Source organism: Aythya marila (genome assembly GCF_965140915.1).
Source record: "Aythya marila genome assembly, chromosome: 5".
Classification (NCBI taxonomy): domain Eukaryota; kingdom Metazoa; phylum Chordata; class Aves; order Anseriformes; family Anatidae; genus Aythya; species Aythya marila.
This window is the reverse complement of record NC_139046.1, coordinates 21,056,248-21,070,396: the sequence shown is the minus strand read 5'-3', so window position 1 is coordinate 21,070,396 and position 14,149 is coordinate 21,056,248. Positions and strand designations below refer to the sequence as shown.

Below are 14,149 nucleotides of genomic sequence, written 5' to 3'. Positions count from 1 at the left end.
TACAGCATAAGCAGAAACAAGCTTACTGCAAGGTTTCCTATTGCAGTTGGAAATGTAAAGGAACAAAATGAGAATATTAACTTCCACTCCTGGCATCAAAGTTCATGTTAGCGCTTAAAAATGATTGATTTAAAATTACTGCATTGGAAAATCATTTTGGTGGTGTAGTATTGTTATTTCACTGAATGGTGAACCTCATTTTTATTATCCTACTGCCTTGCGTACAGATGAGGTTCTGCACCTAGACAGAAGATGAGGGATTTGGTGTACTTTACTAGTGACCGTATGCCCCAAAGAAAAGTGTTTTAGTTAAAAATAATGGACTGTGAAGAACACCCCAGAGGAAATGAGGCATAAAACAAAATACTACAAGCAGTTTTACTGCAATTGAAATGTATTTCTATTTGTCATAAGTTGTTGTTGTGTGCATTATGCTGTGTATATCTGCATGAAAGTTACCCTATCATACCTTTAATACCTAACACCGGATTCAGCAGCATTTATCTTTTTGGCTCTAACTCTGTGAAGAAGAACTTAAAGAGATAAATGCTTTATTTCCTTCTGGTTTTGTGGAAGTTGTCCTTGTTGTGAGCAGTGATGCAGCGGGGGCTCTCGGAATAGCGACACCAGTAACTAAGATTGGGCTGACTCAGTTCACTGGGAGGCGATCCAAGAAGGCAGCTGGCCCAGTTAGAAGAAGTGAATTTCCATTCTTATAACGTGAGCATGATGTTGCAGTCAAGTGTACATGAGAGAGGACCTGGACAGAGTCCTGTGAGAGCCTTCTGTAAGGTATTAATAGGGAAGGGCCTCCCATACAAACCCAAGCACAGATTCAGGGAACGCTGCGTAGTTACTGAGCTGCAGTTACTCCAAATGAAGGCATATCATGGTTGGTGGACCTGTGTTGAAAAGCTTCATGTCATTAGTTTGAAAAGCAATCCTATTTTATGGAGAAAGTTTTTTGTTTTGTTTTGTTTTTGTTTGTTTTTGTTTTTGTTTTTTTTTTCTGTTGTTGTTAAATTTAAGTGATGTCTGTAGCAAAAAAAAAAAAAATCTAACTGATAGAACAGTATCTGCAAATAGAAAATCAGAGCGTTTTGTTTTATTTTTGTTTTGGCTTTTGTAGTTGGAGAAAGCTACTCTCCCATAAAGAGTGAGTTTTCAGAAAGGCTCCGCTTGCTGTATTGCTCACAGGACAGGCACCCAAGATTGGCACACACAGAACTTCTCTTTGCTGGGAGAAATTTGTCCTGAGGAGCTACCTGAATACTCACTGATGCTCCAGGCTATATTTAACTAAAGAGGATAGGGTAATAGCATGCTGTAATATACTGAAGACTCAAGCTTGTACATGACTTAAATACAATTTTTCCATCCTATAGTGAATATGAACAAGGTCAGGTTCTACCTGGGGAGAAAATACTGCATAGGGACCTCTTCGTATGCCTAACCATCAGCATTTTTAGTAACAATTTATAATGATAGAACACCTGGAATATCTAAGGCCAGCTCTGCTTTGTCTGTTCCTTCCCCTAACCCATCACTGGAAGTCTACTTGAGAAAAAAATATAAAATGCCAGAACTTCACCACTGAGAAACAAAAACATTGCCACATTGTTATCAATATTGTCCTTTAAATGTGCAGAGAATAGTAATAGTAATAGAGTGAGCAAGTAGGATAAGTCTTCAGCATAGCTTTGATATATTTATGGTGTGTTTTTTTTTTTTACCGTTAAGAAGAAAAAAATGTAATTCTAATAAGCTTTAAAAATAATGAAAAACAACAAATATCTGTTGCTGTTAATGAACAGATTTCTTTCATACGCTTTATGAAAAATAATTTTCTCAGATATTATGAAAATTTATATGAATAGCAAATTCTTGGTTTTGGATTATTTTTTTTTTTATTTTGTTTTTAGTTCATGTGCATGACAAGGGAGGTATATTTGTTTTAAGACACTGTGGATTTCTTTATGTACACTTCCAATTCAGTTTGGGGATGCATGTGGATATAGAGGTTGCATTCAGCTACCACCGTATCATTTGTATTGTTTAGCAGTCTACTCAAAAATCTTCTAAGTGATTTTTTAATGGTTTTTGAAATCCAAATTCTTTGAGTGAAGGGACATACTGCACAAGACTTAGTGAAAAGAAAAGAAACAAAAGCTGTAATTCTAGAGTGTGTGTAAAAGCTCTGCATGGCTGAATATGCAGAAACTTGACAGCTTTTTTTTCTTTTTTGTTCTTTTTTTTTTTTTTTTTGTGGAAAGGGAACTGGGAAAGACAAGTGGAGGTTTGCTTTGACATAGAGGTTGTGTGGACGCCAGTTTTTGCTGTGACATGTGTGCAAACCTAGCATAGAGCAGATAAAATCCTGGATTTTTATAACATTCTTGGGAGGTGGGGAAGGTCAAAATAGTAGTGTGCTGCACACACGGGACGAATCGCTACTACTAATGTTACACATCCGCGTGTTGGTGAAGCACTTTCTGAAGGCTGCTAGTTTACAGTTTGGAAAGAGATGCTCCTTCACCCTACTCACCTGCTTCATTTTCCCCACAGGCTGCGAGAACATCACCGTGCTGCGATTAAGGTGATTCGTAGGATGCAGTATTTTGTGGCAAAGAAAAAGTTTCAGGTGAGTTGTGAAGAGAAAGCTGCTTTTCTAAATAAGACCTTTTATTCTCCTATTTCATTGTTTCTTTTAGAAACTTTAAGAGACAGACACAATTCATTTCAGTAATGGTGAGCTACACCCACTATTCTCTCCCTCCTTGAATAGGGTGGTTGTTTAGGAGCAGGTTAGTCAACTGTGGACACACTGGAAATAGGCTAAACTCCTGAAACGAGGTCTGAATTAAAATGTTATTTTCTGCTAATGGACTTGACCTCTAACCCTCTGTTATCTCTCTTTCTTGCAGTGCAAGCATTCTCATATGTCTGCATTAATTCCAAACCGTATGTTACTGTCGTGCTGAGTCAGTAGAATTGGAGATTAAAATACTACCTCAGCCTTGTTTCTGTTTCTTTGCTCTATTACAATGAAGTCCTGATAAGAAACTGGGATGGAAATTTGTTAGTGTATCAGAAGGCTTCTGCTTACTTTTCACTTGTCCCATCTGCATAGGTAGGAGATTTCCTTCACAGTTTGTGAGATAGTCAGTTCTCTTTACTCCTGTCACCCTTACCAGCAAACATTTCCAGTGCATCACTTGCTGGGATATTGCAATACCGTAAGCAGTTCACAGTAGCTAATTAACCTGGTTGCCTGGTCTGAATAAAAATCTGTGACTGCAAACTTTCTAAGAACATGGTTTTTAAATCAATTTAACTAATCCAGCAAAAACACACATGTCAACAGCCTTCAGCTTGATTTAAACCATGTGAATATATCTGTGTATATAAGAAATATATTACTTGACTTAAAATGAATTAATAAGGGACAATCCCTGGAGAACAGGCTTCACAGATGAAAATGCAAAGAAAAGGGGGAGGTTAACTGCCTGCATCCATTTTCAGGTATAACCTTGGCACTATTGTGTATAAGAGACTAAAAAGCTTTCTCATCTTTAATCTACGCCAAAAAAAGGCTGTGATGTGGTGGTGGAAGATCCCATTTCTTTCAAATATTTGAAAGGCAAAAAGTTTAGGAGGAAAAAGCTGATGGTAATTAATGATCCAAGACAGCATTGTTTCTGTATAGTAATGCTTACTGCTACTTCAAAGCCTAGATTCTGACTTCATCGCTGAAATTTAGAACCACTGTGTGAATTCTTCAGTAATTTTCTTCCGTGAATCTTTTTATTTTTCCTAAAAATCATTAGCCAAATTATAGGTAAGGTTGCCTTATGTGTTCCCAAATCTCTTTCAGTTGTGGATAATGTGGATAATACTGCAACCATTCAGGCTGAAATTTCCTATGACAGGGATTTTATTGGAGGAAACACGTTCAGAAAGTTTCTGCTAGAAAATTTCACCTGTTATTTTCCTTAGACTGAAGTTAAGAAAGCCACAATGTCCAAACTACTTGAAAATACTTTCTGTAGTCATTTTGTTGAGAAGCTCCTTAATGCCTGATGATCAGTACTTGTAACTTGGAAAGGGATGTGGCCCATTCCACTGATGTGGCTGTTGCTATTTGGTGAAAAACAGCCCAAATGTGGCCAGTTGCATTAAACTTTAATTTATTCTCATTCTGCAATCTGATTGTGATCCTTTGGTCTGTGGTAATTACAGAATCACTGCTCTCATAAAATCAGAATATAAAATATTTGCCACGGTATTAACTAAGCTACTTAGAAACAAGAAATCTACACATCATGGATCTACCTCCCAAGTGGTGTTTGTCAAAAACAGATTTGGAAAATGCCTGAACACTGTGTGCAACATTATCCACCTGGCAAGCAAATGAAACTCCCCTGCGGCAGATGACTTGATAGAAGCTGAAAAAGCATTTGACTGAATAGAATGGCACTATTCAGTTCTTGCTTGAAACTTGTTTGTACTCGGTGTCCCATTTGCTAAGCTGGCTTCTCAGTTGCGCTCTCACTTTCTCACCTGCAAAAGACCTCTTCCTGGCCATCTACAAAAACCCTTAACAAGGGCTGTCTCTTATCCTTCTTTAGTAGTGTTTATGCTTCCTGAGCTATTAATATGAGCTGTTAGTAAGTAGCTAAAAATCTAAGTTAAGCTAAAGTGAAATATCTTAAGTCACTACTGCATTCAAGTGATACACTGCTGTATCTGTCGGAAGCAGAGTCTTCCAGTACGGAGATATCTGATACTTCTCCATAATTTCTGAATACAAGGTTATGACCGAGTTTAAAAACTCTGAGAGCACCAAAAGTACAGTTTTCAAAAGCATCTAAGTAACCTAATGCACAAAGTCACCTTGAAATTCTAGCCACAAGGTGCTTTTGGAAATCTTTCCCGTAATTAGGAGATAACCACTGTCATTATTCTTTCCTCAAATGTATGTTGTAAATCTGCTTTGTTCTATTGTATGCACATAAAATAACCATAAGAAATTAAAATGTTTAAACACATGCCAAGTAATGACTATATAGTTTGTACTAACCAGTCCAACACAATACCTGAAACTAAGGTAAAGAAGAATATGCATTCTAAAAACTTAATCTTTCAGATGTCTACATAGCAGCTGTTTTCTGGTAGATACTCGTCTTTTAAACATTGTGTTTATGTGAAAAGTAGCTTCCTAACAGAAAATTCAGATTTTTCCTTTACCTGTTAAAAAAGAAACAATTTCAGCTGAAGTCCATTGGACTATTCATGTTAAAAATGAGCTGGAAGAAGTAATTGCAAGATTGGCACTTAAAAGCAGAATTTTTTAGACGTGCCTCCAAAGCTTTTGGCAGGGAAACCATAGGAAGAAAGGGAGGAAGAGGAAAATTTTGCAAAATAGGTCTCAGCATGAACCCAGCATGGTTCTTAAACTATACCAGCTGTTTGCAGGATACACCTGTATGTCTAATTTTGTATAGATACTTTTTTTTTCGAAGACTTCAATCAATAACAAGTGGTGATGGCACCACAAGGACAAATGTCAATTAGAAAAGAGACTTCCCGTTTGAAAAAAAAAATAACAAAAACAAAAGCAACAACAACAAAACACAAATAAAGAAAGAAATAGAAACTAAACAAAGAAATTTCAAAGGACATGAGAAGTATTACTGTGTGAAGCATCAAACATGCACATCATTTCCTCTTTAAAAGAAGGGGACAGATTTATACTGTGTTTTAACAACCAGGTCTGAGTACAGTCCATATGATGTCCTTGTAAGAACCCAGCATAACATTATAAACAATTAATACCTTTTTTATGGATGTGTTTATGCTCTTGTAAAGGGGCTATAACACTTGCAAGGTCTGTAGGACTGGTTCAAATTGTGTAGGAAAGATCTACTAGTAATCAACACGAGTCCTGTGTGTCAGCAAAGCTGAATGCTTTACTATTAAGGAAGGATTCTGTAGTTCATAGGGAAAAGAGTACTTAGAAATTAATGGTTTTCTAGGCTTTGTTCACTCTTCATACACAAAAGTGAATTTCACATATTAAGTATAAATCAGATATCTTCATCACAGTCTAACCTTATAACTGAATTTCAAAAAGCAATTCACCATGGTTAGTTATTTCCATTAGGTGAATTCATGGGTAAGTAACATTTGCCTTCCAATTAGGAAACCTTCTAAATGTTTTATGACTTACGCACATGGATACAATTGTGTTGTCCACCATATACCCAGAGACCAGGAATTTGATCTGATTTCCCATTGTCATCTTTAAACATTTTTTCTTTCCAGTTCCTTTTCAAAATATGTTTTTGATTTGTGTTGTGCTCTTCACTATGGCAAATATTCTATACATAGCATAAACTAAAAATACAGTTTGGAGTTCCACTGATGACATGAGTAACTGTTGCCTTGTTTGTTATGATTTCACTGGAAAATCTTTCATTTATGCTCTTATAATTCATCACCTTATGTAATTCGTTTGTCATGGTATGAATCATGAATTGTGTGTGTAATCTTTTCTAATCTCCATACTGGGCTGTAGCAAACAATGTAGTTCAAAGTGTCCTTTCTTCAAAGGATCCCAGACCCAGTTTATTTGACTGTTACTCGGTTACATTTACCAGTAATTCCCATTGCAGGGATTCCCCTTTCCCTGGTCTGCCTTTTGGGAAAGTTCTCTCTCAGTGCAGCCACAAGGGAACAGCAGTATGTATTTGTGCACATTTCATATTTGGATTTGGCTTTTTTGACTTGCATACTTTCATATATGACAGGGGAAAGTCTGTTTCATGTGGGAAGATTTTTGTCATGAGTATTGGTTAATTAACAGAGAGAAGAAAGTGGAGAAGATGAGAAAAGCTGTGGGGCTGGCTTCTACAGTTTTCTTCAACACTCATCCATTACCTACTGCAATTTTGTTTTCCACTTACAAAACTAACTGTTGTCAACATCAGCAGCATTTTCTCTTGAAAGACAAGCTTTCACTACCACATAATTACAGAATAATCAGTACTGACTATTAAATACGCTATTGGACTAGGAAATTCAACTTCATTCATAAATTCTGTTTACTCCAGGTTTTCAGTTTTTGTTTTAAAGAGAAAGAAGCAGCCTGGTAAATGGAAAACAGACAGTAACCTACGTAGTGTTTTACTATCAGACTCCTGCTGCAGTGTGCAGGGAAGACAGAATGAGGTCTGCATACTTCTTTTCTACTAAACTGCTTTTCTGAACCTGCAGTTTTCAAGCTGATCTTACAGACTAGCCTTGTGGTGATGTACTGCACAAAAATAATCCAAGACTTTTTTTTTTTTTTTTTTTTTTTTTTTTAATTTAAATACCACCATACTGTACTAGTCCACGGACAAGACGTAGAGCTTATGCCATCATTGAGTCAGGCTTCTTTCTCTGGGGGTGTCAGCTATGACTGAGGTGTGTGTAAGCACTTGGGTTTCCCAGGAGTTCCTCTGTCTGCTCTGTGGTAAAATGGAAGCAATTCTCGTTCATGCCTAGACTGCCATCACAGAGTATCTCACAGGCACCCAAGGTTTGCAGTTGGCTTCTAGGAATCTGGCAGACTGAAATGTAATTTGCTTAATGAAGTGATATTTTACTGAAAAAGTAAATACATGGAGAGAGAGTTTTAAAGATGAAGTGTTGAACTCTAGTTTTGTAATAGCAGGTGGAATAAGAGCAAAAAAATGACAGGAGACTAACAAAAACTATTATTTTGATGCAGAACACTGATTTTCAGAAGATCCACAGATTCTGAAGCAGCTTAAGGCAATATTAGGAGATAACAGATACCAAAGTAATTTAATTGTAAGATAGCTTAACTGCCACTTCCAGTCTATCTGATCCTTATCCAATATTTCATTTACCGAACAGCAAGGAAGTATGATAGAGCAGAGATATTAAATTACCTGATAAATTGGAAATCATCCCCTCAAAAAAAATAAAAAAATAAAAAAATAAAAGGAAAGAAAAAGAAAAGCCAACCATTTTTTTTTTAAGAGGTGGGAGTGTACTGTAATGCATTTATATTATAGGAATTTTTCCTGCATTTAACTGAAGACTGCAGTGATGTTCTCAGTCATGCTTTTGGATGACTTCTTCAGCTGATCGAGATAATGTTGAAGGTGGTAAATTCATCAGTTTTTACCAAACCTTGAAAACTTTCTACATGTATGGACAGCACAGTGAATGAGTCAGAAGTATCAGTTATTGTTACTTTGTTGTGCCGTGTGGCAGCTTTGAGTAGGATCTTTAGGAGGAAGCTTCCTTCCATGCCAGGGTGGGAAGGGAGCTGTGAGGTGCCGGCTGAGCGCGGCAGTTGGAAAGGCGGGAAACCTTCAGGAGGCGCGGCGGTGGCGTGGCTGAGGGGAACGCGAGGCTTGGGGGTCCCAGCGGTGCCTGAGGGGCTTCTGCACCCCAACACCCTCAGGCTGTGTGCCCTGTGTGCCTGTGGTCTGCTCTACTCACAGCCTCCTCAAGCAGCTGCAAAGTGTTGAATGATATTCTGTCAGGCGTGTGGTGGTGAGGAGGCACAAACATGGCGGTCGCCAGCCAGAAAGTCATGGCCTCTGCTTCTGTTCCTCCGGCAGCCCTGAGGGACCTTGAGACTGTGGGGTGGGCCTAGGGCTAGTCTCTGAGGTGTAGGATGAGAGCAAGAACAGCTGTGAGAGTTGTGCCACAGTAAATGAGCTGCTCTGCCTGATGGCCAAGCTTCAGGATGAGGTGAGGAGACTGAGAAGCGTCTGAGAAGGTGATAGATCAACAGAGCTGTGCTCTGCCCCCCCGATACGCACATGCAGACCTAGCATGGCCACTAATAAGGCAGGTCTGGTAACTGATTTGCATCAGGATGAGGGCAGCAAATTAAGAGACAGCAAGTTGTGGAACCGTGTTGCTGCACAGAGCTGTGAGAGGAGCCCCGGTCTGCCCACTCAGCTTCCATCACAGAATAGGTATGTGGCTCTAGGTATGAGGGATGTGGGAAGATGGTGGAATAGGTAACAGAACAAGTTCTCTACCAACGTCAGATCAACTAAATCCTCACAGCAAGTGCAGCATCAAAACCAGCACTGTGAAGAAGCAGCAGTTGTAGCTGTAGGTGACTCCCACCTGAAGGAAATAGAGGCTTCCACCTGCAGACCAGACTCTCTTTACAGAGGAGTTTGCTGCCTCCCTGGTGCTAAGATCAGAGATGTCACCAGTAAATTTAGGAGCTTAGTGCAGCCTTTGGATTATTACCCACAGCCTTCAGATTATTACTCACTCCTGATCTTTCAAGTGGGTGCCAACAATGGCACAACCAGAAGGCTGAGGTCTATCTGATTTCAGGGCCCTCTATAACTTCCTGAGGGGGGGAAGTGGAGAGGGAGGTGCTGGTATCTTCTCCCTGGTCACCACTGACAGAGTACATGGAAATGGCACAAAGCTGCACCAGGGGAGGTTTGGACTGAATATTATTCTTTACTGTGAGGGTGGTCAAACACTGAAGTAGGCTTCCTGCAGAGCTGGTTGGTGCTCCATGCCTGTCAGTGTTCAAGAGGCATTTGGACAACACCCTCAATAAAATGCTTTAACTTTTGGTTAGCACTGCATGGTCAGGCAGTTGGACATGGTATAGGTCCCTTCCATCTGAAAACCTGAAATTCTATAATTCTATAATTTCAGGTGCTACCATTCAGTCTAACCTGTGACATTTACACTCTACTCTTCTCTTCCCTTCTCTCCTTTTCTCTGTTGATTTAGAGCATCATTGATTCTTCTCACACATAGTTCTGGTACTGATTGGATTCCAGTTTCTAGATGTAGGATTAATACATTTGTAATTTAATACATTTTGACCGTTTCATTCAGTAGCTTTCCAGTTAGTGTCAGTATTTCTTGGAAAAAAATATGGTCTTTGTTTTTAATACTATACAAAAGTGTTTTTATTGCTAGTAGGTCAGATTATGATTTTCCCATGTATGGAACACAAATTTCAGATGCAGGGCTTTCTCCCTGGTCATTCCTTGCACCAATATTTTCCCGCTGGACTTCAAAGCTGAGCCAGGCTTTCTGTAAAAGGAAATCAGCATTTTACCTTCATCCAGGAGTCTGGTTTAAAGTTCCAGTGATATAAGCTGAACTGAGAGCTTAGGCTGAGAATAAAGGTTTGCATTTGAAAAAAAAAAAAGTGCTTTACTGGCCAGTGGTTGAAGAGTTTGAAACTTATTTCCAGAAAACACTAAGGTGACCACAAAGTTCTGAGCAAGGCACCAGAGATCCTTTTTTTGGTCTCAAGTTCAGTAGATGGTCTCTTTAAAGGCATGTAGATCTTCAGTAACAATAATGCAGATGAATTTGGAACTGTCATAATTATTCAATGATAAATATATGATCATGGCAACAATCAAACTATCTCAAAATTTATACAGCATTAAATGGGTTTTAAGGATTTTTTTTGTTTGCTTTTGAAAAAAATGTACACTAACAGGGATCATTTGTATATCCTTGTGGCTTACTGGCATATTTCTGATTTTTATTTTACAGCAAGCTAGAAAGCCCTATGATGTCCGAGATGTTATTGAGCAGTATTCCCAGGGTCATCTGAACCTGATGGTGCGAATCAAGGAGTTACAGAGGAGGTATGACAACTGACAGGGTTATAAGTGCTGTATTGGCATGGCTGTGCAAGTGTACAGAATACAAAAATGGCCTTCAAGTAACATTCTGTTTTTACAGATGAAGGAAAAGGCAGATTGCTTAAAAATCTGATGTTTGTGACTTACTATTTGCATTATACTTGCATGTATTGCCTCAGTCCCAGTTTGCTCTGACAGTAGGCCATAATCCCTTAATGTTATGGGCTGTGTACGTACAGAGTGAAATACCATCACCTGCTCTCATAGCACGTTTGTTTACTTAAGAGTAAACAAAGAGACAACAGATGGATGCTGTAAGTAAGCTATAGTAGACCAAAGAAAAGTGGAAACAATGATGCAGTTCATGTGGAAAAACAGTGGACACTATAAAACTTCACAGTGGTTAAAAAGCTGAATGCCAATCTAAGTTTAATTATTTTTTGTTGTCGTTTTTTAATTTCAAACTATTCTTAGTCCAAAGTAACTGCTTCAATTACAGTACAAACCACAACTTTTTTTTTTTTTTTTTTTTTTACCTTCGTGCTGCTTCTTTGTGAGGAGGTCTCTCCATTCCAGCTAGAAAAGGTGAAGATGCCACTTCAGGATGATAAAAACTAAAAATGATTCTTTTTTTGTTTAAAGGTTGGACCAATCCATAGGAAAGCCATCTCTTTTTATCTCCGTCTCAGGTAAGTTACTATGAAGGAGAGGTGTCTACAGTTAATCTGATGAGGAATTTGTGGAAAACACTTGTAAAAATATTTTTGATTTTGTTGCAAAAATTTCAAAAAGATCCAACCCGATGTCATCTGAAGTTTAGGCATAAATATACAATAATGTTTAGTTATCAATACTTTTAAATAGGGCTGTTCTGATTTAAATATTTAAAGCAACTATCACTGGAGTTTTCAAAATGTTAACTAATCTGTCTGAGACTCACTCTATTTTCAGTAAAATGGTGTGTTATAGAGCTCTTGTGAAATTAGTAACATTTACACAAAGCTTTGATATTTTTGAAAAGAGAACAGAAAAAGAATGCCAGGTACTGATTTTGTCTGGTGACAAGTCTGGGTAATCAAAACTGTATTAATGTCATTTTCAAACCTACGTTTCTCTACAGTATATAGAAAGGAAAAATAGATAAAACATTATCCAAGTGCATTTTGAAGCAAGCCATAGATTTATTTTATTTTTTTTTTTGCGTAGTGTCAAATTGTTTCTAAAAGCAATTAAAATATGAAGTAAATTGGGAACAGTTTTGTTTTCCTGTGTTAAAGCATAAAACAAAGGTTGAAAGTGCCTGCCTTTAACTTAAGAACTTAAGGGTTATTAAAACCCACGGCTTGGGCTAGTGCTATAAAAAATAAAAATAATAATAATTAAAAAACCTCTGCCTTTAAGAAATAAGCTTCCAGCCTGGCAAAGGTATTCAGTTACACTGCATTGGTGGGCTAGTTATACACACCCTGTTGTGGCTTACTGCTATTTTGTTATAACACCATTTATTAATTTGAAAATGTTTCTTGTTCAACAGAAAAAAGCAAAGATCGAGGAAATAACACGATTGGTGCCAGGCTGAACAGAGTGGAGGACAAGGTAGGCCTCAGGCTGGCAGTGAATAAAGTGTTCTGTGATCGAACAGTGCTTTTTTCATAGGATGCAGGAAAAAACTCAACTTAAAATAGAATTGAATGGCTGGCTTTTCGAGGTGATGGAACATAATTTTTGTTGTGGATTGCATTTTTGGTTCTTTCTTGCCCTTTTAACAGAGTAAGAAAAAAAACATACTTTAATTGATTTTGGTCTCTTGGGACTTACTTGTTTTTTTGATTTTTAATTGTATATGTTACACATGTCTCAATGCTCTACTTCCTTCCTCCACAATAGATAAAAGGCTCTGTTCCTTTAATACTTCAGTATATTACAGTCCCAAGATTTCCCTTTGATCGTGACTCTGTTGTTTATATAACTCCACCTACAATTCCTTGGAGAGCACAAGAGCAAACCTCGTTCTGTCCTGGTTTTCATTCTCCATGACAAATGGAGTTTCTCCTTTCAAGTGACATGAAGCCTGAAAAAATCAGACTTGTTCTATAATTGCAAATTAACAGTTAAGTGCCTTGTAATGCCTTATTTCAGTGTTCGCTGTTCTTGAAAAATCAGATGACAAGATGACAGGTAGAGGCTATGTCATTGTTTAAGAATATAAAAAAGAAAAAAAAAAAGTTTGTCCATGTTGGTGTAAAGGAAAGTGGAAATATTTTTAAGTATCTTGAGGAAAACAGCTTTCTTCCACAACTTGCACTGTGTGATAACTTCATTAAGAATTTGTTCTGAAGAAACATCCAGCAAATATTCTGCAAACCAAAAGAGTTATGAGAAAGATTTGCCAACAGATGCAAACTGAACACCCTAATCTGTACTGAATGACTTGTGATGTGTCCATTCCATATGCATTTCTCCTTAAATGCATAGGATAAACTTGAATGATGTTACTCAGAACTGTACTATCTATCGTAAATAAATGGCATTTTAAGGGGAACAGGTGCCATTTGGTATACAGGGTGACATACAGGAGGAGTGAAGTAGAAAACAGGAGAGCGTACTGCATTTTGCACAAAGATGAATCACTGCGCAGTGCTTGCTCGGATCTATGTCCGGTAAGTGTTCTTACAAATGGAAGCTTTCTCCACCAAGTTTGGATTACATTTATTTATTTTATCTCCTTAATGTCAACTAGAAGTGTGGAACATGACAAAATGTCTTGCGAATAGTGACAAGGAACAATGACTTTTCAGTTTGGGCAAACAATTCTCAGATGACAGCTAAAATAGATTCTCAGTGCTGTTTGTAAAATCTTCAGTGAGCGTGAGAAAGTTTTGGTGTTGTGCTGGCTCAGAGATAATCTACTCGGGGGTTATTAATTACTCTTTTTACATCCTTACAAGTAAGTACGCTGTGAATTTATGGTGACTGTTGTTTTATGTCTTGTAATGGGACTGTAAAACACTCCCTGTTTAATTTTAGTATAGCTGGGTTAAATTTTAGCCTTGTTTTAAGTAACAGACCCTTCTTTCTTTGTAGTTGCATGAGGTCATCTGTGGTTTCAGAGTTGTATGTTATCTGACCTATACAGCTAGTCCTATCTGCAGGAATTTTATCTGAAAGTAGCTGAAAGGCTAAAAATAGAGAATTTCAGTTGGACTACGCAAACAACGGTGTACATGACAGCACACTGGAACTGGTGAAATCACCTTTTTACTGCAGCTGCAGATGGTGGCCAAAGCTAGTTTTTTGGTATTCTTGATCTTCAAAGCTGCCTTTCTCTTTTCTGTAAAGTACACAGTACATGCGATGATTTCAACACACAATTAAATCCTTCCCTTGCTGAGCGCAAGTGCGAGTGAGTAAAGGGTATGTATATCAGCTGGTTTTTAAGGTGACTCTATTTTAAACACTTAGCTGCGTCCTATTTAGTTTTT

The 14,149-nt window shown here is 37.8% G+C and overlaps 1 protein-coding gene across 5 annotated transcripts in view; it reads left to right on the top strand.

The window, feature by feature from the left end:
• The window catches only part of KCNQ1 (potassium voltage-gated channel subfamily Q member 1), a 343,661-nt gene that overhangs the window by 227,697 nt on the left and 101,815 nt on the right, over positions 1–14,149 (top strand). For 4 of the 5 annotated variants that reach the window (XM_082761238.1, XM_082761237.1, XM_082761236.1 and 1 more), the window contains 4 exons: positions 2,566–2,641; positions 10,576–10,670; positions 11,310–11,356; positions 12,202–12,263. In XM_082761238.1, the coding sequence (XP_082617364.1) occupies positions 2,566–2,641; positions 10,576–10,670; positions 11,310–11,356; positions 12,202–12,263 (280 nt within the window). Of the gene's footprint in view, positions 1–2,565; positions 2,642–10,575; positions 10,671–11,309; positions 11,357–12,201; positions 12,264–14,149 lie in introns of those variants that run through there. The other variant, XR_014317582.1, reaches the window with a different exon arrangement.